The sequence below is a fragment of the Cyprinus carpio genome, chromosome A18 (assembly GCF_018340385.1).
Source record: "Cyprinus carpio isolate SPL01 chromosome A18, ASM1834038v1, whole genome shotgun sequence".
NCBI classification, from domain to species: domain Eukaryota; kingdom Metazoa; phylum Chordata; class Actinopteri; order Cypriniformes; family Cyprinidae; genus Cyprinus; species Cyprinus carpio.
In genome coordinates this window covers 22,089,459-22,114,673 of record NC_056589.1, presented here as the reverse complement: position 1 = coordinate 22,114,673, position 25,215 = coordinate 22,089,459, and the positions used below count along the sequence as shown (strand labels likewise).

Sequence of the window (25,215 nt, the reverse complement as noted above, 5' to 3'; positions counted from 1 at the left end):
CAAACCACGAAAAAGCGTTCAATAAAGCAAAACATTTGAAACTGGTGTTGCATATACTGCCTTGTAATTCCAAATTAAACAGTTGACAAAAAAATATGTGTCATGTTCACGTGTATATTAACATGTTTTAGACTAGGTGTGAGTTTGATTTCAGCTAAAGAAATAAATCTCCTTATTCCAGCAAATCATTATTTATAGAAGTTTAAAAAGGTAAAACATATAAATGGGATCTTTTGTAATAACTCTCATGAAACCACCTTTATTCAGTTATTTTGTTAAAATATTGTGTTCAAGACCGGTCTCACTTTTATGAGAAGTGCGTTTAAACTTCACCGATCATCATGAAGACGATGAAATGGTTTTAATGAATGTACTTATATTTCTAACCAAAGTTAAAATCAATTGATTCTAAATCTTAAAAAAATAAACAAATTTTATCAACATCGTAAAAATCCTTTGTTAACGTGTGTTAACGTTTCTATATCTTTACACACACGCGCGCGCGCTTGATTCTAAATCTGATTTATGTAATTAAATGGTAGCTACATCGTAATTATAGCTTTAACTGGTATGTTGCGCCTACATATTATTATTATACTTATTATACTTATATTTTATTTTATTTTTCTCGGGACCTTTGTTTTGAAATTCATTCTTGTAGACAGCTTCCGTTCCGGGTCAGGGGTAACCAACGTGGTGTGTCTTGTCTTGTAGCCCAACGTGTGCGCTGCTTCTGAGTGGTAAAACATCTGAAAGAGAGCAATATATAAGAAAGGAAGGTAAGGTAAGATATTGTCATTTTAAACTTGCATTCAGTTCTTCTCGGATCATCCGGCATGAAAAATGTGCCACTTAAATCTGTAGTTAACCTACTTCAGAAAGACATTTCAGGGACAAGGCAAACATGATGCGCTTAGTCGAATTGTCAAATAAATAAGCAAATTATGATTTTTTTAAACAGTTACATATGCAGTTATATAAACATTTATGCTCCTCTTGTCGATGACCAGTCCGCGCTGATTCAACTAACGTTACTTGATCAAAATAGCAGACTCTTCTTTGACTAAAACAATGTTCTTATGATGTCTACAGATCTCAGATCAGCGATGGGGGAGTTTAAAGTTCACCGGGTTCGGTTCTTTGATTACATGCCGTCGGGAATCAGAGCTTTGGCTTTCAACCAGGATACTGAAAGGATGGCAGTGGCGAGGATGGACGGATCAGTGGAGGTTTTCCACTGTTCAGACAGATTTTTCCAAGAAAAGGTACGTTCAGACATATTTAGCAAATTGATGCTCATAAGACTCCTCTATCTTAATTCTGGGGACCAGAGCTATGTTGATAAAATGTTTTTTGACCACCAGACAGTTTGTTAAAGATGCTTAATTATGTTGCCCGTGTCCACAGATCATCCCTGGTAGAGAGCAGTGTGGGATTGAAGGTCTGTCCTGGGTTGGAGAGCGTCTGTTCAGTGCGGGACTAAACGGTGGAATCACAGAGTATGATCTGACAAACCAGAAAGTGAAATACACTATAGATGCATATGGAGGGCCAATTTGGACCATTACAGGCAATCAACAAGGAACACACTTAGCGGTAGGTTGGGATCCAATAATGCTTTTTAAGCATCAGATAATGCAAGTAAACACTTGTGGAAAAAATAAGTATGCATAATTGTACTGGATGTGCTCTTGTACTGTACCTCAAATCTAAAAAATAGATAAAAAAAAAGCTTTACTTGCATGTTATATAACACTAATGAAATAAAATGCCACTTAATGGTAATTTAAGAAAGTACACTTTCATGACTGTTTATCTTATTAATCACTTAATTATCACTCCTCAAGTTCAACTGTTAGCATTTGAAATAAAATTACACTAAAACATATTTTCATTTAATTGTAAATAAATATAACATTCCTGTAAGTAAGTGCTGTTTAAATGTGTGCTGAAGTGTACTTCATAAAAAGAAGTTTGTTCAGTTTTTGTGTTTTTTAACGTTTGTAGGTTGGTTGTGAAGATGGAACTGTGAAGCTGTTTGAGGTGAATGAAGACCAAATACAGTTTGAGAGAAATCTGGACAGGCAAAAAAGTGAGATTGTGGTCATATTTGAAACTTTCATATGAATGTCATGATTTGTTATTGTATTAAAAAAAAAAAAATCTGAACATCTGATTACCTGTTCCATAGGCCGCATCATCTCTCTGTCTTGGCACCCATCAGGCTCCAAAATAGCAGCTGGAATGATGGATATGATCCAGGTTTTTAATGTAGAGACAGGTAGACAGCATCTTTCTTCCGGAATGTAATATTGTAGTCAGTGATGTAGAATTAGTACATAAACTGGAATATATGAATGCAATCAAGTGTTTAATATGTTTTTCAGGCCACTCTATACACAGGATGCTGGCTGACAGAGGGGCCGGGACATCCCGCAGTAAGGAGTGTGTGGTGTGGAGTGTGGTCTACCTCTCAGATGGGACAATCATCACTGGAGACTCTGTGGGAATGGTCAAATTGTGGGATGATCAAACTGGTACACTAATCAAAAGCCATAATGTCACAAAATGTGATGTGTTGGCATTATCAGTCTCTCAGGTGAGAAGATTGCCACGTGTTTGTGAGCAAATGTTTCTGTTTCACTATTGCTCAAAAGTTTGGGGTCAGTAAATGTTTATATATATATATATATATGTATATGTGTATATGTTTAAAATATGTAAAAACAGTAATATTGTGGAATATTAAGCATTTATTTGAAATATGAATGTTTTATAACATTAAAAATCTTTACTGCCAACTTTGATTAATTCATCCTTGCTGAATAAAAGTGTTAATTTATTTTAAAAAATTAAATCCCCCAAACTTTTGAATGGTAGAGTACATGTCTTTTCCAAACTTTAAATCTTCCTCTTAAAAGAATACATGACATACTATAAGAATGTGAACAGGATAACATCTTATTGTACCCTCTTGAATGGCAGAATGAGGACAGCCTTGTTGCCGGGACATCAGAAGGAATTGTGGTACAGTTCCAGTTCGTCTCTATGGTTTTGGAAAAGGATGATAAAGAATGGGTCAGAACCAGAACATTTAGGAACCACACGCATGACATCAGAGCTGTGGCGGAGATCACGACGGCTGTGGTTTCAGGAGGTGAGCTTATTCTTAGATGACTCAACAAAGCTGCCTCCATCACACAATTCATCATATGACTGAAGTATTTTTGTTTAAAGTAGTTTAAAAGAACATTCTCTTCTCAGGTATGGATGCACAGCTGGTTGTGAGACCTTTATTAGACAAGATCGAAGTGAGGTCAGCGGCCTCGGCTTTGAGGAAGATTCACTTTCCACATGTGAGTATTGTGGAACTGTGACTTTCACATAGACAACATGTTTGTAATGGATTCTTAATGAGAGGGACTTGTTCTGCTCTGTTGCATTGCAGAGGAGACTGGTGTCCTGCGCAAGGAAGTCAGGCCTGATGCTTTTCCAGTACCCTGGTCATCTGGAGCTCTGGAGACTGGGAGAGAGTGAAGGAAAAGGTGAGGATGGTATTCAGTGTGATCCTTGATATAGAATACTTGGTATAGAATAATTCAATGTTTGGACACTCCTAATCTTTCATTACAATGAGTACTTACCACATTTTAGAAGAATAGCTATGAAATGGTATATATGGAATTAAGGAAATTGTTCAAATTTAAGTAGGTGTTTACAACATTCAAAATAAAAATGTTTCTCAAGCACCATATCAGCATATTAGAATGATTTCTGAAGGGTCATGTGACACTTAAGTTTGGAATAATGACTGCTGAAAATTCAGCTTTGCCATCAGAGGAACAAATGCTATTTTAAAATAGCTGTTTTAATAATATATCACATTATTATTGTTTTTGTTGTAATTTTATCAAATAAATGCAGCCTTGGCTAGTTTTTAGCTTTGTCTTTCTCTCAACTGTCTTCATGAGGTGCATTCTGGGATGCTTTTATACAGTATTCCCATACCGAACATTTTTATTTCTGGTCAAACTAATTTTGGAATGTTTTATAAAACTAATATAAAGCAGAAAAGCATAAGCCTTTGAATGAGAAAATATTTCAAATAATTTGAAACAAGTTTAGTCACGTGTCTCCAGACTTTTGACTGATAACAAATGAAATAATTTCTAGGGTTGACTTTAGTATGAAAGTTCAAAATTTATTTTGTGTTAACTATTGGTTTTCTGTTTCCAGGCACACCAGGAAGCAGTTTATTTGTAAAAAGAAATCCAGAGAAGCTGCTTCAATTGAAAGTGAAGGTACAGTGCTTGCTTTGAAAATCAATGGATATTAATTCTGTTTAAGGCACAAAGTAAATATTTTAAGAAAAATTACAATTGATTACAATGATTTCACAAAATACCCATATTGAATAATCATCTGTATAATTTTCTGCTGTATGTGGTGAGAGTTGTGACATCCACAGTGCTGTTTATCTGCAGGGTGAGGATCACATCCGCTGCAGTGCCGTGTCTCCCTGTGGAGGATGGATTGTGTACTCCACAGCCAGCACCCTACGGCTCTACAGGCTACACTGTGACAATAACAACATCAGCATCACCAAGGTACTGTAGATTTCTGCAGAGCTGCATTGCAATATGAAGAATCTGATGATCTCAGATAAAGGGACCATTAAAACTGAATAAATGGTAGATCAACATCGTTTTTTTTGTTGTTGTTTTTTTCAGATATCAAAACTTCCAAAGGTACTCAGCTCAGCCAATCAGCTTTGCTTCTCCTCAGACTCCTCCCATTTGTTTTCCGCCTCCGCACAGTCATCAGTGCACATAGCTTCTCTCAGCCAATCAGGATGCAAGTTTGTGGGCACCCTTAAACCTAAGTCAGGTGAGAGGACTATAAGGTTTCTTCTCTAGGCTGGTGTGAAAATGTTAGTTTTATAACTAATACTTTATTTTCCAAGTTGATTGAAAATGACAGTAAAGGCATTTATAATGTTACAAAACATTTCTATTTCAAATAAATGCTGTTCTTTGAAACTTTTATTCATCAACTTATCCTGAAAAAAAAAGAATCAAAGTTTCCAAAAATATTAAGAAACACGACTGTTTTCAAAGACTGGAATAATAATATTAAAATAGAAATAAATTGCTGTAACATTTCGCATTATTACTATTTTACTGTATTTTGATCAGATAAATGCAATCTCAGGTATAAGAGAGTTCCAAAAATCTTTTCCAACCCCAAACGTATGGATGTAATAAGTTTGTCCTCCTCCAGGTTCCCATCAGGCCATTCACTTATTAGCAGCCAGCGAGGATGGCAAATGGTTAGCCTCCGCAAACAGTGACCACGAGGTTCACATCTACAACCTTCAGACACAGAAGGTGCATTTTATGACCAGTGTTTGTATACACTTGTAGATATATTTGACAGAAGATGGATGATTAACGATGACCTATGTTTCAGGCTCATTGCACAGTTCCTGTATACAGTTCTGCTGTCACCGCCATGGGCATTCACCCAGCAACAAACTGTCTGTTCATCATGCATGCAGATCAACAGGTAATAACTTTGACAACCTCCACTGAATAGTGTAAGTGTGACATGAAGTGGGTTTGATTGTATTTCTTGGTCTCATGTGTTTTTGTTCACCACAGATGTTTGAGTATTCTATAGAGCAGAAACAGTACACGGATTGGAGCAGGACGGTGCAGAGGAAGGGCCTTCATCGTTTCTGGGTGGAAAGAGACACACCATGTCTCAATGTGATGTTCAATCCCCAAAATCCTTCTCATGTCATCCTGCATGATATGTACATGCTCTGCATCATTGACCAAAGCCTGGTGAGACAGATTCATATTCAGAAAGCATTTTCCACTCTTATTGAAGACAAATAATCAAAAAGTGCTATTATTTTTTCACAAAACGTGTTTTAAAATATATTTTTCATTTTTCTTTTCCTTTTCTATGTTAATATTGTTATTTATTATATCTAAAATGTCATCTATCTTTACAAACTTGACAGCCTAATATTTCTAATGTTGGTAGATTTTTTATGTATTTTTATATATATATATGTGTATATATGTGTGTGTGTGTGTGTGTGTGTGTGTGTTTAGATATATTTTTAAATTCTTTATTTTATATATATTTGTTCCTTTTCTAGCCACTGCCTGATGACAAAACTCAGTTCTACAATCAGCTGACTTTGAGAGCCTCACAGAGGAACAGAGGAAATCTCAGAGCCATGCATTCAAAGTATGCAAGACCTTCAAGGTGCGTGTGAGCCACATAAAATGTTATTTATTTATTTATTTTTTTGTCAGAAATTTGGATGGAAAGTGTATGACTCTCCTCTCTTTCTGTCTTTTAGGATATCCTGTGTGTTGAGCTGATGCCGGATCAGTCTCTGGTGGTGGTTGAGCGCCCTCTAGAGGACATTGCCACTCAGTTGCCTGCACCCATCAAACAAAAGAAATTTGCCACATAAGGATAGACCTCTCCATCTGTATGTGTGTGGCCTCAGTGAGGAAGTGTGTTTTATAAAGAGACTGCAAATTGTTCCCTGTTTCCCCCAATGTAAAAACTGCTGAAACAGTATTAAAAAGAAATATTTACTGTATCTGCTGTGTTGGTCCTTTGTTTAGAATTAAGTTTGATATCTTCAGATATTGTTATTGTTAACAATAAGAAGTCTTCAGTAATTGAAATAATATGAACGTTATTAAATAAAGGAAGAGAAAACTTAAGCTCAACTTGAAAATTTGAAATGTTGCCTTTGCAACTAACTGAAATAAGTTTAAGCTGAAGTACTTAAAACTAATATATAAAACATTAAAAGTTATATAGAAATATTTTAAAAACTTGAAAATGACAAAGCACTTGACAAAAATGAAAATAAAAATTCAAAGCAAATGCAAATAGTTCTAAATACTGTAATGAAGTACAGTATAATTAATGTTGAAATAACAATGCATACGTTTTAAATTATTGCATTATATCATAAGGTATTGCATTGTAACGATACAAAATATAAGGTATTTCAAATAATTCAGTGGCAAGGAAAAAGAACAAAAATAGTTATACGTTATAAAGCCGCTTTTTTATTATTTCCGTTGCAGTTATTTAATATGTATGCCAAGATATGCACATTTTATTCATAGACATTTTATTCGTTTTATTATTGATCTCTATATTGGTCTATTTTCTGAACGATTGCCTTGTTGTATTTATTATATGTTTGTTCATTATTAAGGTATGTGGTTACCATTACTTTATTTTTTCGCTTGTTATATAATATAGGCTGTATTCTATTTGTTTATTTAACGTATGCTGGTTAGTAGCTATGTTTACATCTCCTCCTTTTATTTTGAAAACGCAGTAATTACGTCACTAGTTGTTGCGGACTCACGCGACTGTTTTGGCAGGATGGCTGCATCTGTAAGTGACAGCACTCAGAGACCGCTGCAGAACGCCATGAAACTTGTAAAAGTGGCCATTCAGCTGGATACTGGCAACAGACACAAGGTACATATGTTTAAATCTTTAAACCTGCCCTGTTTGGTCCAGATATGGACATATTTATCCAATAAATGCATGCGAGAGTGACGTAATTTAGCAGCGTAAACACTGATCGAAGCCGATGATCATGAGAACGCCAGTGATTTTCCTCGAAAACCTGCGGTCCAGTCGATCCGGATCCAGTGATATGCAGGGTTTACCTTTTGATTTTAACTAATGTAATTACCTGTTTCATAATCGTCTGAAATTAGAGTGTGTTTAAAGATTCATCAGTGTTAGTTTGAGTTTATGTTGTGAAAATACACACAGTCTCAGTGCAGATTTAGATAAAACATTTAGGTGGTACATTACACTATGTTGTGTCTTTGATTATTTTTTATTTTATTTTATTTTATTTTATTTATTTATTTTGTTAACGGTTGTGGCAATTCAGAACGGGACATATAGCAAAGACTTTAACATAACTGTAAGGCACTGTTTTGCAGAACACATCCAGTAAAATCTTCCTTCCACCCACTATGATTATTCATATCCCTTAGGAGGCATACTGTGAATACTTGAGAAGTATCAGCTACATCTCTCATGCTTTGCTTGAAGATGCCACATCTAAACGTAAGTTATTCATACTTTATCAAGAAATTACTTGGTTTTCCAATTAGACATTCTTCAAACTTTCTACTCAAATGTGATGTGTGCTTTCAGGCTTCAAAGGTTATTTCACAATGTATTTTATTTCCTCTGCATTGGTCATTGTCATATGGTGTAAACTGGCTTCCTATTTCAAGAGAGAACTTTTAAAGGAAGAGATTTGCCCAATGTGCAGTGTAGGAAAGGTTGCTTTGGTAATGTAATAGGTTACAGAATACAAGTTACTATTTAAAATGTAATAAGTAGTGAAGCTATTTCAATTACTTTATTAAAGTAATGTAACTGATTACATTTAATTACCTTTCTAAATTTCTAACAAATGTTTTTAACTATAAATCATTTTGAAACATTTAAAGCATGCAGGGATAAACCTTACAGTAGGACTCAACACTGATTACTGTCAGACTAAGATTAAAAATAATTACATTTTACAGCACAGCCACCACAAAAACAGCACCACTTTTTACTTTGAGATCTTCTTGAGGTTAAATACAGATTTAAAATCATAAGATATAGTTTAATAGCTATGATACTGTTTTTGAAATCAAATCTTTGCATAGCTATGACAGGAAACACAGGCATCTAACAGTTCATCTTAAAAAAAAAACATATACATAAACCCAGACAGGAAATAAAACAGTCATCGTATAAACATGTCCTATTCTGTGTCCTAAACTCCTGAAACATTGGTGTCTCATGTTTTAGAGCAGTCAATGCCGATTGGGAAAAAAATTTATTAAATCTGTATGTGGGTGTGTGTGTAAATATTCAGATGTAACCCCCTTTATAATCATTAACATTTTTATAAGTAACTGTAATTTAATTACACATTTTTTTTCTCAGTAACTGTAACTGATTACAGTTACATTTATTTTGTAATTAAATTATGTAACTCTGTTACATGTAACTAGTTACTCCACAACACTCCTAATGTGTCACACAAATTTGTGTGCTTCATCATGAAATCACAATTAATTTTACTGAAAAGACACACAAGGTTCCAAATGTATCTTAACTTCTGTAGATTGCATTAAATGGTGCTCTAATAAGATAAGGCTAGATCTCACTTTTGTTCATAATTATCTTTTCAGGCTTATTTAAATTTTGCCTGGTTGATTAGGCAGGAGTAACTCCACCGTCAGATCGTACCTTTGAAGTTATATTTTCATGGGCTAAATGAGACATATGACTCTTATGCACTTTTTCTGACAGAGATGGAGACGGTGGAATTGGAGAAAATGGTGAAACTAGTTGAGCAATGTTTAGAGAGGATTAAATCATGCATCATAAGAAAGCGAGAGTCCCCAAAATCTGTCATCTCCTCCACTCCTCTATCCGCTATTCCAGCTATTAATGTGACAAATCATCCCAAATTGACAGGTGAGCCTTTATTTTCTTTGTTCAGGGGTTTCAGTCAGGGTGTCTATGAAGTTTCTTACAGTTAAAACAGAACAACCATGCATTTTAGTCTGGGATAGGCTTAAGCCTTGTCTGTGAAACCGGGGGGTAATGTATTAAACATATAGACATTTCTTTAAAAATATTATTTATACACTACTATTTAAAAGTTTGGAATAATTATGATTTTTTAATGGTTTGAACAAAGTCACTTATGCTCACCAAGGGTGCATTTATTTTATCAAAATACAGTAAAAAAAAAACAGAAATATTGTGAAATATTATTACAATTTCAAATAACAGTTTTTACTTTAATAGATTTTAAAATGTAAATTATTCTTGTGATGACAAAGCTGCATTTTCAGCAGTCTTCAGTGTCACATGATCATTCAGAAATCATTCTAATATGCTAATTTAGTGCTCAGTTATTATTGGTGCTTAATTATTAATAATTATTTAAATTCAATCTTATTATTATTATAATAAGAGTGTTGGAAATTGCTTAATATTTTTGTGATTCTTTGATGTATAGCATTTATTTGAAACAGAAATCTTTTGTAACATTATAAATGTCTTACTGTGGGTTTTGAACAATTTAATGCATCCCTGCAGGATAAAATTATTAATTATTAATATTTTTTAAAAATCTTTCAGACCTCACATTTTTGAGTGGTAGTGTATCTCAGTTTACACAAAACTCTGCTTTCTGTAGAAACACCTAATGCAGCTGCATTGGTTTCTGAGACCCAAAGTAGAGAGCAGCCCACCAGACATCGCAGAGTCCTCTCTGAGGGAGGGGAGACCGACTCCCCCTTCCTGCCACCTGAAGTCTTCCAGAAGCTTCAGTCAATGGAATCAAAAGACAACCAAAAGTAAGTCAGTGAGCTACTGAGCGTTTCATAACCACTGTATACATAACAGCATGTGGGGGAACCTACAAAATGATGGGTACAGAGTCCCAATATCCATTGATCGTTCACATCTGGTTCCCAAAGATATAGTATGATATACAAAGAAATACAAGATAACAAACAAAAACAAGATTAAATAACACTGAAAACTATACATTACTATTATATAATTCTAAAGGCTAATAGAGTTTCATAAATTATGTCTCACCATCTTAGAGCTGTACATTAAATAAAAATGTTGTAATTGACTGTAACTTTCTCCATAATGAATGCCCCAGTTTTATTAAATTAGATTCTCCAAGAACATTATGCTGTGTTTTACAAGAGACAGAATAGCCTCTGTCAGATACTTGAAAACAGTATATAATGGTTCATTTTTAATAGATGATTTAAAAATGCAATAATGTCAACAAGTTTGTTTTTCAACTGGACGATGCCTTTTTAAGAAAAAGAGAACAAGACAAAAAACTGCGAGCTTTTGTTTAAAATTTAAATAACTATTATCAATAATTTATTATTTTAAAAATCTCTATTTTGTTAGCTGCTGTCCAGAACCTTTAACATTTGGTTGTTCACCACTGTAATTTTTTTTTAAATTATAGTTCACATGATGCCCCATGGTTCACACAATTACGTGCACTCCCACTGATCCCGACAATTGATCTTTCAAGGCTATCAGCTCTGTGATAGAGAACAAATCTATTCTGCATCCATATGAAGGAAGTTAATAGGACATCATGTTCTTCTAGTCTCACTGTCCCTAATGTACAGTATGTACACAGTAATAAGTTTTGTATGTGCATGGCAGGGAATTAACGCCTATTGAAGAAGCATCACGTCTCAACCAGAAACTTAAGGCTAATTATGAGGCTCGGCTGGCAAGACTTACCCCAGGTCAGGCCACACAGAAAACCTCATTGGTAAGTCTAAAAAAAAAAAGTATGCTTATGTGTGTGTCTAGGAAATTAATAAATGAATAAATATATGCATACATATAACGAAAGCCCTAAAAAAAACATAAGGTTCTTTAGTCTGTTTTTTTTATTAGCGTTCTGCTGTACTTTTTTACATTTCTCTTTTTTCCAGTTTTTATATTTATCTCCATTTTTTATGTGTATTTTCATTTTTTATTTTATTTATTTATTTATTTATTTTTAATTTGTAAACAAATCCTGAAGAAAACAGTATTTGTCAAAAAATAAAAATAAATAAAAAGGAAGAGGAAAAAAACATTATTTAAATAGAACCAGACAGGCAATTAAAATATTTCACTTTGCGATTATATCCACCTTATGGTTCAAAGCGTTCATAATATATATAAAATTGTATATATATGTGTGGAAAATCCATAAACAATGAACTTATTCTTTAACCCGATTGCAGTTGTTTACGCACATGGTCTGTTACTTTATTGAGCGCGTGCGTAGAACACATCTGACGCCACACCTCCTATTTTAAATGGCTTTGCGCGATTCGTGCCCATGTGGTGCCTGGTGCGACGCCTGCTGTTGTTCTGGGATCCGATCAGAGCGATAGATTGCCTATCGTAGTTTTAATGAGCAATATCGCATTTACTTACACGGTAAGCTCTTTCGTTTAAGTTTTGGTCGCGGGTCAAACTTAATGTTGTTCGGCGGGACACAAACAGTGTGTGCTGTTCAGTTCTTAAGAATGATGCGGAGACGCAGAGAAACACCACTGGATATCCGTTTATACTGGAAAAAAATCAAGACATTCTGGAAGGTTAGTTTTGACTTAGATTGTATTATATTATATTTGCGTGGCGACAAAGTAATATAACCGATGCTTCTCAAACGATTTACATATTAAATTATTTTATGGTTTGGAGGAAAATCGTATAAATTTAAATGCGAACTTGGTATGGTATGCATGCTAAAATGTTTACAGTGAATCTTTGCCATATAGGAAAATCCAGTGCGTAAAGTGGCGTGAAAATATTTAAAGTTTGAGATTTGGCATGTCATGCTGTGACATGGCCCATCTAAAAGTATTTTAATCTGCATTTTACTAATTCTGCATTATGCATGCAGGTTTTTTACTTAATTTTGATCCATACACTACTTTTTGTATTTTTGAAAGCTCATTTGACACTTCAGGATTATTTTTAATTAATTAGGCAAAAGTGTTATTTACAAATAGGAAGTAATTTAGTTTTTGTGACTGTGTTTTTGTTTTCAAACTGTGCTGTAAAATTTAGTGTGCTGTGAGTTTGTTTAATTCCCTCCTTTAAAGCTGCATTGGTGCAGCAGTATTATATGTTTAAAACTTTTTTCTTCTTCCAATGAGTAAATGTTAATATAGTTATAATTACTTGTATAACACTCGTCCTTTTCTTATTATAGACTCTCTCACTCCAGAGGCAGATGATGGAGAATCTGATAATAGCCAGAGCCAGGCAAGATGCAGTATCCTTAACCATTTCTTGAACTGTGGCTTTGGTTAAGATCTGGTTTCAGATTTTCCACCTGAATGCATTGCATTGCGATTCTGTTGTAAAATCAGCCTTGAATTGGACAGGTGTTAAAATTTAGTGAATGGTGGCTGTAATTGGATCGTTCTTGCTAACGTATTTGTTACGTCTATTTTCTTTCCATCAGTAATTTCTGTCAATCACTTATGCTGTTGTAGAGGTTATTACATAAGATTATCAAAGGGTTTTTGATGTTTATTTTAAGTGTATCAATGTTTGACCTTTGAGATGAATGTGTCACGAGTGTTTGGGAAGAAAAGTTTAGAGCTGGAAGGTCAACACCTCTGTGACCCGTTGCACTTTCTTTGCAAACCAGAGGCGTCTATTGTTCAAAATTTCAATGCTGAGTTTAAGTTTTATTTGCAAGTTTCATTGAATCATAGTATTTGCTTTTTATTTTATTTAAAGTATTTAATGTATCATAAGTGAACTCTAATTCATTCTTTTCAAAATCTCATTTATACTAGAATGTGGACATGTGAAAAACCGAAAACTAAACTTTAAGCGTGTTGGGTAAATGTTTAATCAATGTGCTGTGTGCAAGGTTTGCCTTCTGCTGATATCTTTTTCTTAGTGTGGTAATTTTTCAAATGTTTGGGGGTTTTCCTGAGCTCTTGCAGCTTCAAAGAAAAATGGAGGAAAGGAGACTCAGGCTGCAGGAAGAAGCCAACAGGTGAGCCTTCTTGGCCCATAGGCCATATAAAGTTGTTTAGCTAGCTATTTATTTGCAAATGTAATATTAAGAGTTTTGCCTGTTTCATATTTGTTGTTTGCGGTGCTGTGCATGACACAATACCTTGTAATAGCATAATAATTATGTAAACACAATTAATCTGTTTAATGCCCAACAGTTTTTTTTTTTCATTATTATTATACAATGTGTTAATTTGGGTGCATGAAATGGGTGCATTTTTGCAGGAGGTTTGTGACCTGTGGGACCATGACAGCTGAGGAACAAGAGCAGCGGGTTCTGTATGCAAGTGTACTTGAATATGAGCAAGATCATGTACGTTTAATAATAATAATAAATTTCAATTCAAACATTTAGGTTAGGTTATATATATTTTTCAGCATCATTACTCCAGTCTTCAGTTCTACATGGTCCTTCGGAAATCATTCTAATACGCTGATGTGGTGCTTAAGAAACATTTCTTACTATCATAATTGTAGTAAAAAGTTGTGCTGCTTAATATTTTTAATAAGATCAGTGTAATGCATCCTTGGCTTGCTGTATAAGAGTGTTAATTTCTATCAAAAAAAAAAAAAGATACTGACTGAATATTATTGTATGTATAAATAATGATTTTATTGGTTTAATCGTAGGAATGGCCAAAAATTTGGAAAGCTAATCTGAAAAAGAATCCAAATGATCCAACGCTGGTTTCAGGTCTTATCTCATGTCTTCTCAGGTAGGTTAATGTTGTCAGATCATCTATAAGCAGAAGTGTTTCTTCCGTATCTTATGTCATGTGTTTCTTTTCTTTCCCGATCCCAGCTACCCAGACCACCCAGTCATGAAGTTGCTGAAGAGGCTTCAGTATCGGGTGTATAACAGACTCTATCCCATAGTGAGCCAGTGTGTTCCTCTGAGCACAGCGCCTGGTCACTCACTACCCTTAAAGCCCTCCCGCAGTGTCCAAAGCCTGCTCCTGTCCGACAGTCCTATCTCTCCACAGCAGCAGCAGAGCCCGTTCAAATCTGCTATGACGCACAGCTTATCTGACGCCTCCATCTCTTTTTCCCCATCCCACGACCTCAGTGCCAACAACACAACGTCTGAGACAGACCTGGATGAGTCCTCAAATCTGGTCTCTACAGATAGGGAGAACTCTTTTGAGGATCTAGAGAAGTTTCTTACTCAGCTGGACTGGGTTCCTTCTCACAGTGGTGATGATACAGACTCTGATGTGACCTTCGACACAACACACACAGACCTAGAGTCTCGTGTTCATCATCTTGAGGATCGTATTTTGAAGGAACATTTGAAGGCCATCATCAAAGACATCCACAATGCTATTGGTAAATACATGTCTGTTCTTGTGTGATTGAGACCTTAGTTGTGACTCTAGATATGTGGAACATGTGAGTTCAGAATTTTTAGAAATCCCCTGTTATAGCCATTGGGATCTGTATGGTTGTATCATGTGTTTATGCTGCGCCAGGGTGTAACCAACGCCTGAGCATCATAATCCACCATAAACATGTTCGTAAAAAGGTCCTTTCATGAAATGGACTAGTTGGCTGATTGTCTATGGCAAATGGATTTATCTTTGTGTAAAACAGATCGCCTGCTGTCTCTGTGTCTTCTGTCCTTTGAATGTCTCAACACTGCCAGTTCTAAGGACCAATGTGTGGCAAGTATAGAGGAAGTCTTCTTCACCCCTATTTGGTGCCCTCTGTTGGCACTTTTTAGGTAGGTCACAAAACAAATTTTTAAAAACGTATACCACCATTGAAAAGTTTGAGGTCAATGTGGTGCTTTTTTTTCTCACCAAATCTGATTTACTTGATTATATACAATAGTACTGTGAAATTTCAATGTATATGTGTATATATGTGTATATTTCAAAATGTATATTTTAAAATGTAATTTATTTCTGTGATGGTAAAGCTGAATTTTCAGGAGCCATTAATTCAGTCTTCAGTGTCACATGATCCTTCAGAAATCATTCTAATATGCTGATTTGCTACTCAAGAACCTTTTTTTCAATTTTGAAAACAGTTGTGCTGCGTAACATTTTTGTGGAAACTGCTTTTCTGGGAATTCTTCAATGAATAGATGAATAACATTTGTTTAAAATGTCTTTAAAAATGTCTTTACTGTTACTTTTGATCAATTTGATGAATCCTTTTTTAATAAAAGTATTAATTTCTAACTTATTTAATGACTAGTATATAACAAGAATTAGGTTAATCCCTTGTTGCACAGATTTGGATTTAACTGATTTGTACTTATGTGAATTATTATTATTTTTTTTTAAATGTCCTTATTCAAAATCTAGAATATTCAGATTACTACTTTGAATGGCAGAGATTACTGAGTCATATAAATTGTTTAGACACTGAGCAGTAGATGGCACTATTCATCTAACATTCAGTATTCCCAATATGACTGAAAATAACCATCTTCGCTTACAACAGCTCCCAAAAAGCTCTTAGTCATCAAAGCACTTTCACAGAAGTTGTATGGTTTAGATAATTGCATATAAATAACTTATTTGTTCTTTGTGATGCGGTGATGCTTTAGGAAGGTGTATCGAGAACGGGAGCTGGCTGTTGAGAGCCACATGCGTCTTCATCGTAACGTTTCACCTGGTGATGTTGGTGTATCATCCAAGCTGTTCCCCAGAGACCCAGCTGTGCTGCACGGTTCCTACCCATACGAGTCAGCGGTGCAGGAGCTGAAGCTTCTGTGTAGAGACTATTGTCCTCAGAAGAAACTGGAGTGTATAGGTAAGATCTCACTGTAAATTAAAACCACAAACCCTTTCAGTGTGTCGCTTTAGTGTCTAAACGTAATTGCAAAAATAAAATGTTTTCAAACTGGGTTACCAAACACACTCCCCATCTGATCTGACAAACTGATAGTCGTGCCCTTTTTTTTTTTAGGTGATATCAGCCTACAAATTGCTCACCTCTAGCTATTTCTGTATATTAAGTTGGGATAGGAGAATCATAATTATGAACTTAAAGTCTGTGTAAAGCAATATTAAATATGTGTTCTAAGTTTCACACCACAGAAAAATGTGTTATTAACATCCCAGCCAAATTTGAATGATAAAAAAAGCCAAGTAAATAAAATAAGTTACCACAATCTTGAAAAAAATAAGCAGTATTCTCTGCTCTCAAATGCTGGGGGTGTGTCCACTCTCAGCGCTGAAGCCACACCCACTCACAGGAAGGCTGCCACCACCTGAATGGAGACTCCCTCTAGCATTTTAATTGGATTTACAGAGCCATACAACAGGTAATATGTATTTACTTGACGAAGGCATAGTTAGCCAGCAAGTTTAGGCTGTAGCATCTAATGGTAATGACAGTAAATCGTGATTGAGCTGGCGAACCACTGATGCTAATGAGCTCCATCAATAAAAGATTAAGGCAACAAGACATGATCACACGATCCAGTGCGTCATCGAGACATGATTTCAGGCCCACCCAAAAAATCCTGGACACAAAGAATGGTGAAAAACTGTTTAACGGTTTAACTCCACAATACTACATAACTCACAGTCTTTGTAACATGTTTTCAGCATTACATTTCTAACATTTATAATGTTTAGAAATAATTCTCTGAATTGCCTTTACACAGACTTTAAAAGACATAAATGACTAGTAAGACAAAAAATAAAAATCAGAAGTGAAATATTTGACATATTTCTAGTCATATTTATTGACTTTTTATGTCATAATTCAACTTGTAATTATGAGATCTGAAATTAATATATTAAGTCATACTAATGAGATAAAAAGTTATGACTAATTCTGACTTGATCTTATAATTTTGAATTATGTCATGTTTATTAATTCATAAAATCATGCTTTTGTAAATCTTGTTTTCTTTCTCTCTCTCTCTTATGTGGCAGAATGAGATTCTACCCCTAAAGGGTGCATATTATGTACCCTTTGTGATATATTATATGTACTCTTACAGTTTGAGCATGTCTAAAAGTTTACAATTCCTAAAACCTGATTGAGCATCTTGATTGAATCCAAATGGTACCAGTAATGTCCTGTCACTTTTTTAATTATTATTTTTTTATTTAATATTTATTTATTTTGACTGCAGTTGTTTTTCATTGCAGTGAGAACTCTACGAATCATCTGTGGCTGTGCTGAAGAGTACCGTCTCCTGCAAGAAAATTATCCTCCACCCAAATCAGCAGCAATGTGAGTATACACAAATTTTATAAAAGCTGTTGTGTTCCTGTGAAGCTCCATCCTTTATGCTCTCCTTTTCAAAAAAAAAAAAAAAGTTGAAATAAACATGAAGGATCTCCTGTTTGTCCGCTGGCCTTGTGTCAGACTTCATCAGACCTCACAGAGGCCAAAGCTCAGCAGGGGTTCCGTCTTGACCCTCTGGACCCCACGGGGTGCTCAGAGATGACTTCCTCTCTAAGTGGGTCGCCCTGTCTGGAGCAGACTTTGGCCTTGATGCACTGTTAGAGAGAGTCTGAGTATAGAACTGCTTGGGTCATGACAAATTGATCCAGTAATGCTAACCAAAAGGCACCCTTATCTATTGTAAATAAAGACTTGTGGCTCTGCTTAGGTTCTTGTTCATGAGATGTTCACACAGCTTTTGGCCAATGAATTTGCACTGCCCAGATTAAAATGTGAGCTCTTCTAATTTGTAAACTCTTGAATTCTGGATTTGCAGCATGAACGGGTGTGTTCCACGAGAGTAATATCCTGATGACAAACATTTTCTTAAATATGTGGGTTTATTTAGGTTTATAGGAGTGAGTGTACTTGGCTCAGATTCCCTGTGGTAATTCTCCCAGTCCTCAGCGTCCGCTCCACTTTTTTAGAAAACATCTTAAATTTCCTCCTGTCTCAGCTGATGGTTAAAGTGTGAGCTCACGATAGCATCCTAAAAAAGGAAAAACTGTGCTGGGAGATTATGTGGGCCGTTATGATGTCCATAACCTTTTGGCCCTGCCACACCCTTTAAAACAAGCTGCCTGTTCATATTTCTCTCTTGATTTCTTGTTTCACTCTAGGAAACAAGGGTAGATTAAACACTTGCGTCATATCTACATATCTCTTTGCATCATAGTTTGCAGAGCGGTGGGTCGCTGGTGACGCACATGCTCAGCGGTTTGGCAAATCATCTTTTGCAGTATGAGTCATTTTAGATTTCAGTTAGTTATTGTTACCAATTTCAGTTCTTCAGCAAAAGCTTGGTTGGTTAATGTAAGTAAAAAGTCCTCAATTAAGTATTGAAGACAATAAGACTACATTTTTACAACAATAACTGTTTACTGATTTGGACATTGTTTAAGCTTTTAGAGAGAAATGAAAGCGTACAACTTTGAAGGAAGGTGTGCAAGCATGAATGCGGCATAATAATCGTTTACCTCAATTATCTTGATTTAATTGCTGGAAGCCAAAATTGAAAACAAAAATAACAGCCTATGAATCACATTGCCCTAAATTTTAGTTTAAATATATTCATTTTATAATAGTAAAAATATTTTTTGTTGTTTAAAATTACTTAATTTCTGCAGTTAAATAGTTAGTTAATTATATTAGAATTTTTTTTTTAATGTTTATTAATTCACGTTGTTGTTAATCATTTAAGTAGTATACTTTTTTTTTTTTTTTTTTTTTGAAAGCCATATTATATAATTATGATTTTGCAGTTAGATGGTTTGTTCATATTGCCCATCCCTAATTTTTGTATGTTTGTTGATTCTTACCAGAACAGTGTACTGCTGCTTTCCAAATCCAGCGGTTTTGGTTCATTAGCATTATTTGGGTGTTTTCAATTCCATGCTTGAACTTTGGTTTAAAAATGATTATGCTATAAATGCATCAGCGATCCGAAAGGAAATGTGTCATTGCGAGACTTGTCCTGATTTTGCCCTGGTAGCACAGCCAAGGCGCATTCTGCCTTTGTTTTGCCTTTAAGTTTGTGTGTGGTTGTGAGGGAGAATGAATGTCCTCATGCATGCATGAACATGAACAATTTAGCCATTCTCACCCATTTTTTTGGTTGTTCTGTTCTTTTGTCTCTCCTCTTTTAAAACTCGCTCACTTTCTGGATTTCCTTCACTCACACTTAAATTTATATTGTTGTTTCCTTCTGCACAGCAGTCATTTCCTCTGTCTGTCCATTTTTGTATTATTCTTTTGTCTTTTCTCTAGAGGGGGCATATTGGTCTATGATACATCTTTTTTCATTTCATGCAAACACTTGTTCTTTTTTTTTTTTTTTTTTTTTGCTTCAGCAAATTTCATTACCATCATCAACCTTCACACTCACATTGCTAAACTCTATCAAATTTGGCCCTCGCTGGGAAAAAAAGCTGTTTTTTGCCGTAATTTGACAAACAGGCTTGAACAAGCTAACAGCCGAGTCATCCCAGCACGCCTTTGCTGTGCATGAGCGTTATTTTGATAGCAGTAAAAACGGTGTTGGAACAGAGATGATGATGGTATGCAGAGCTATTCTCACCTATATGAGACATATCAGGTGTCCTGCAGTCCGGCAGGAAAGGGGACACCCAGCTATGTTCTCACGCAAACATCCCTCCAATGCACGAATCAAGGGGTTTATGTGTTCTTTCTCAGAATAGCTTAATCTGCAAAGAAATGTAATTTAAATGGATTGATTTACTTCATCACATCACTTCTTAATTTCTTCCGTTTTGTCTTTCTCAGAGGTGCTGATGACCTGTTGCCCATCTTGACGTTCGTGGCTTTACGCAGTCAAATGCCTCAGCTGGTGTCTGAATGTGCTGCGTTGGAAGAATTCATTCACGAGGGGTGTGTCTTCAATATAAAATGCTGTGTATTTTTTTCTATTCTCCGCAGTTATTTATGAACTAAAAATGAACTGAGCCTGCTGTACCACAGGAAATTGTATAGAATGGAGAGAGAAGGCCCTCACTTTTCTATGCGTGTGCCTCCCACCAGGGCACGTCTTATGACATTCTTTCGTAAAAAAGTCAATCTTTTTTTTTTTGGTTTAGATTTTATAAGGAATGAAGTGACCAGTAGAAAATGAGACCAGTGGCAAGTAACCATAGAAGGGGTAATGGGAAGATGCTTTATGCCATACACTACCGTTAAAAAGTTTGGGGTTTGTAAGATTTGTTTTTTTGTTTTTTAAATGCATTTGAAAGAAGTCTCTTATGCTCATCAAGACTGCATTTATTTGATCAAACATACAGTTAAACAGTAATATTGTGAAATAATAATATTATAATTAAAAATAAATTTCTATTTTAATATATTCTGAAATCTTATTTAGTGTATTTATTCCAGTCTTCAGTGTTCCATGATCCTTCAGAAATCATTGTAATATGCTGATTTGGAGTTCAAAAAATATTATCAGTGTTGAAAACGGTGCTGCTTAGTTTTCGTGGAAATCATGATACTTTTAAATGAAGTTTGTGTATATTCAGTTCTTGCCATGGAAATGGCGTAGCATGAAACACGTCAAATAAATAAGCAAACAAAAATTGTAAAAGATTGTCCAGTTGATACCTATATGGCTGAGTTAAATGTTGTTGTTGTTGTTGTTGTTATTATAATGTGTTAAAAGTTACATTTAAAGGCTGACTAAATATTCAGACAGTCTCTCGATTGACAGTCTGTCAAAATTTTGGCATCAGATGTTGATGACAGTGGGATAAGTGATGCTGTTTGTAAATTTGGTTTGTCATATCCTTTTAAGTGCCAGTCCTCCTGTCATTTGGGCATGTATCAAGTATCGACAGAACATGACCTCACTTGCTACCAATAATCGAAATGTCATCTATCTCAGAATTTGTGCATGAATATTTCAGCTAGAAAAATACCCTCCAGTCTAAACATGTTGGAATAAATCCATAAAACAAATATTACAGTTCTTCTCTGTAATATGAGTCAACCTTTGATGCCATCTTTCATGTTTATATACATTTTTGGAGCGGAGGATATCACAGCCGTGAGATCTCTGTTCGTTTAGGTGACCGTTTGACCTGTTTCCTGAGCGGCGTTGTGGGTGTTCATGTCACCCCTCCTGCACTGTACTTTTGCGTGTCTACTCAGACCACAGCCCTGAGCTCTGTTTATCAGTGTAAAACTGGACATTTTTACAGGCTGGTTAGATTGGCACTTAACAAGGAATGTTGGGGATATTCTGGTTTGGGTTTTTTTCTCCCTATAAAATACAAATAAAATCTCTTTAGATGTTTATGCTTCTTGGTGGCTTGGAACTAAGGGTGGAACTCTGCAGCGTGTGAGGAAGATTGTGATAGGAAGTGTACTCATTCTCAGGCACGTTGACAGGTTTAGTTTAATTAAGACTATATGCATGTATCCAAGACTGATTTAAAGTGATAGTTTGACAAAAAAAAAGACTATTTTGTCATCGTGTCATTCCAAACTTGTTTGATGATATTTTTGACATTGAACACAAAACTCTCTCTCGCTCTCTCTCTCTCTCGCTTTCTCTCTTGCTCTCTCTCTCTTCTCTATTCAACGACTGTTTATAGTGGCAGTCTTCAAGTGTCCATCAAGATCAAATAAGGATCTAAAAGTATTTGTAGTGTGTACATGCACTCACCTTCAGACCATCCAAGATGTAGACGTTTTCTTCATCTGAAACAGAGATTTAGCATTGGATCTCTTGCTCACCAGTGGATCCTCAGCAGTGAATTGGTGTCGTTAGAATGTCCAAACATCTGATAAAAACATCACAATAATCCACCAGTAATCCAAATGACTTCAACCAACAATTAACGTCTTGTGAAATGAAAAGCTGTTTGTCCATCAAGACATTTTCAAACCATTGCTTCCAGTCCTCTGTCCATAATATTGTTTTCTCCAGTGAAAAAGTAATCTCATCTGAATCAGGAGAGAAATATGCACAGATCAAGCACAGAGCAGAAGCAACATTTTAAAGTTAAAACACCTTGATGTACTGTATGTTTTTCTTTAAAACCATGTGGCTTTTCACTTCCTAAGATGTTTACTGATGTAGTCATGTGGATTATTGTGATGTTTTTATCAACTGATTGGACCTACAACAAACTCAGCTACTTCTTGGATGGCCTGCGTGTGAATACATTTTCAGCAAATTTTCATTTTTAGGTGAACTTGCTCATATGAGAGACCATCATACAAACTTTTATTGGTAATCCACACCTCAAGCAGGTCTCAGATCAAATAACAGTTCATGACTTGAGGGTTTAAAATGATGATTTTTATATTTGAGCAAACTTCTTTTAATGAATAGAATGATCTGTCTCATACTGCCTTTCTTTTCTCCTTTACTTTATTTTCTGTCATCACACTCCCCAACATGTTACAAACTGACTCTTGGCTTCAGCTTCATCTCGTGTCTTAGTCTCATTAGCAGATGGGTTCACTTGAAGTTGACCCTCGGTGGAAGAGATCTTGTTTTCCCTTGTGAGCAGAAGCACCAATTAAGTGTTTATTTATGTCTACAGGTATCTGATCGGAGAGGAAGGGTACTGCCTGACGTCAATGCAGAGCACGCTGACCTACGTTGAGTCATTGCCCTTGGGTGGGGCTCCGCCCCTGACTGCCAAACCCACCTGACATAGGTAAAGCCAATCATATCATTTCAGGTTCATCCTCTCTGATACACACTGACTCAACCTAGTGAGCTACCTGCATGTAGGTTACATTGTTAGATTACCATCCCAATCCAAGGTCGTTCTTTCCCTTTCTTTCTTTAGTTCATTCTTTTATTCATTCATTCTTTTTCTTTCTTTGCAAAACTAAGTTAAGACATTGTGGTTTAAAAAAAAATCTATTTCAAATGCTGCTCTTTCAACCTTAAAATGAACACAAAAATAGTAATCAGCGATTTATTGATGGCAAAAAAAAGTATAGTATATCGGAGTATATCGGAAAGATTTCTAAATGATCACGTGACACTGAAGACTGGAATAATTACTGAAAATTCAGCTATGCCATCACATGAATAAATGTAAAATATATTCCAATAGAAAACTAATACTTACAATTGTAATATTTTGCAGTATTACCTTTTTTTTCTGTGTTTGTGATAAATAAATGGAGACTTCTTTCAAAAACATTTTAAAAATCTTACCAACTCCACAAACTTTTGAATGATTGTGTATATTATTATTATTGTTGTTGCCTTGATGGGTTTGTGCTCTTCAAATGTCATGGTTCAGTTGAGTAAGGACTTAGTCATATGTTGGGTCAGGGAAAGATAAACCAAACCACTAACTCTATCTGACAACATTGTTCCGCCTCATCAGAAGTTATCCCATTTTATCCAAATGTTTAACTTTGCAGAGCGCCATGTCTGTACTGTTGTCAATTATGCTACGGCGTCCCGTGTTGAAATGCACTCCTCCTTCGTCATCCATCACTGAACAGATTAAATGAAACAAATAGAAAAGGAAGGGCTGGGCTGTACCCCTGGATCACAGCCAGATGTGCTGCTCTTACCTTGATGGATGGATTACATCAACCTTGCTGAACTTTGAACTTCACTTCTTGAAGTGAATTGTTGCTGTTTGTTTTTGCCCACAGGGTGAAGTTTCTATTTAAGGTTGTGTTACTGAAATAATGATAATCTACGGTGGCTTAAGTTCTAATTCGATTACCCATTGGAGACTGTTAAACATGCCAAAACGTCAAACAAACTTCCAGCCTCAGCTAGAATCATGGACAACACTTTCTTTTGCTTCTGTACCAGTCTCTGCTCTTAAAGTAGCTGGCTGGCTCGCTCACATAGTTTGTGTTCATCCAGTTTAATTCGAGCTGTTTGTGTTTTGGTTCCAGGGGCCTTAGCCTACGGAAAGATCTCATGGTGTTTTGACAATCCTCAGGAGTTGGTGTGTCGCCGCTGCTCGGCACTGTGTAGTCCCAAATCAGGCCAGACATCAGTTCTGTTCAAATCATCCCCACCTACTGCTTTGAAGGGACTGGAGAAGGTTATTCACTGCGTTTGGTTCATCCGAATGTGGTTTAAAAAAAATATATATGAGACTGAATGGGATGAAATTAGCAAGATGTTAGGAAAGTACTTGTGGAAAGTTTAGTTAAAATGTTTTTTTTTTTTTCTTGTCCAAATGAATTTCCCAGGGAATTTTACTATGGAGATGAAAGACTAAAGCACTACTAGCATTTGTCATCCTGTAACACCCCATTTATTAAACAATATAAAAAGTGACACTAATTCAGAGTTTTTGTATTATTTTAGCTCTGAATTTGATCCATTTTGAGCTTAACTGGATAGGAGAAAATGGAGAAAAATTGTCGAAACAAGTTCTCTTATATACTCTAGTATTATATATATATATATATCTATATATATTATCTAAGCTCTGTTTTCAACACTAATATAAAAAGAAATAAATATACCACTTAGCAGAACAGGCATCATGGTGTTAAGCAGTATGTTTTATCTGTCTCTTTTTAAATATCTTAACTTAATGCTTTTCACTCTAATAGTCAAGGAAGTGAAATCAATGTGAAAAAAAAAAAGTTTGATGTGCAAGAAAGATTAATGCTGCTGAACCATGTCTT

General features: G+C 35.4%; 2 protein-coding genes across 2 annotated transcripts; both read left to right on the top strand.

Moving 5' to 3' along the window:
- Nucleotides 1-644: 644 nt before the first annotated feature.
- Nucleotides 645-6,625, top strand: LOC109110043 (U3 small nucleolar RNA-associated protein 4 homolog). Its single transcript, XM_042775458.1, is given in 18 exon segments — nt 645-779; nt 1,093-1,265; nt 1,408-1,596; nt 2,008-2,092; nt 2,192-2,281; nt 2,388-2,599; nt 2,986-3,157; nt 3,265-3,356; nt 3,449-3,545; nt 4,237-4,301; nt 4,485-4,607; nt 4,731-4,887; nt 5,281-5,387; nt 5,470-5,565; nt 5,661-5,846; nt 6,170-6,212; nt 6,215-6,279; nt 6,377-6,625. Coding segments are annotated over 17 exon segments (2,055 nt in total). The 5' UTR covers nt 645-779; nt 1,093-1,106; the 3' UTR covers nt 6,494-6,625.
- Nucleotides 6,626-7,374: 749 nt separating this feature from the next.
- Nucleotides 7,375-24,855, top strand: LOC109110042 (VPS9 domain-containing protein 1-like). The gene is made up of 16 exons (XM_042775457.1): nt 7,375-7,530; nt 8,064-8,136; nt 9,385-9,552; nt 10,283-10,442; nt 11,290-11,401; nt 12,845-12,907; nt 13,593-13,645; nt 13,891-13,978; nt 14,296-14,381; nt 14,468-14,991; nt 15,256-15,385; nt 16,220-16,425; nt 17,778-17,862; nt 20,359-20,463; nt 23,136-23,252; nt 24,469-24,855. The coding sequence occupies exons 1-15, from the start codon at nt 7,432-7,434 to the stop codon at nt 23,245-23,247; spliced, it is 2,064 nt and encodes a 687-aa protein (XP_042631391.1). The 5' UTR covers nt 7,375-7,431; the 3' UTR covers nt 23,248-23,252; nt 24,469-24,855.
- Nucleotides 24,856-25,215: the final 360 nt, after the last annotated feature.

Bases quoted from the DNA above. Each gene is read 5' to 3' on its own strand.
- LOC109110042 (XM_042775457.1), top strand. From the start codon at position 7,432: ATGGCTGCATCTGTAAGTGACAGCACTCAGAGACCGCTGCAGAACGCC. The intron at 7,531-8,063 runs GTACATATGTTT...CATATCCCTTAG, and splicing joins ATACTGGCAACAGACACAAG to GAGGCATACTGTGAATACTT. The intron at 13,646-13,890 runs GTGAGCCTTCTT...GCATTTTTGCAG, and splicing joins CTGCAGGAAGAAGCCAACAG to GAGGTTTGTGACCTGTGGGA.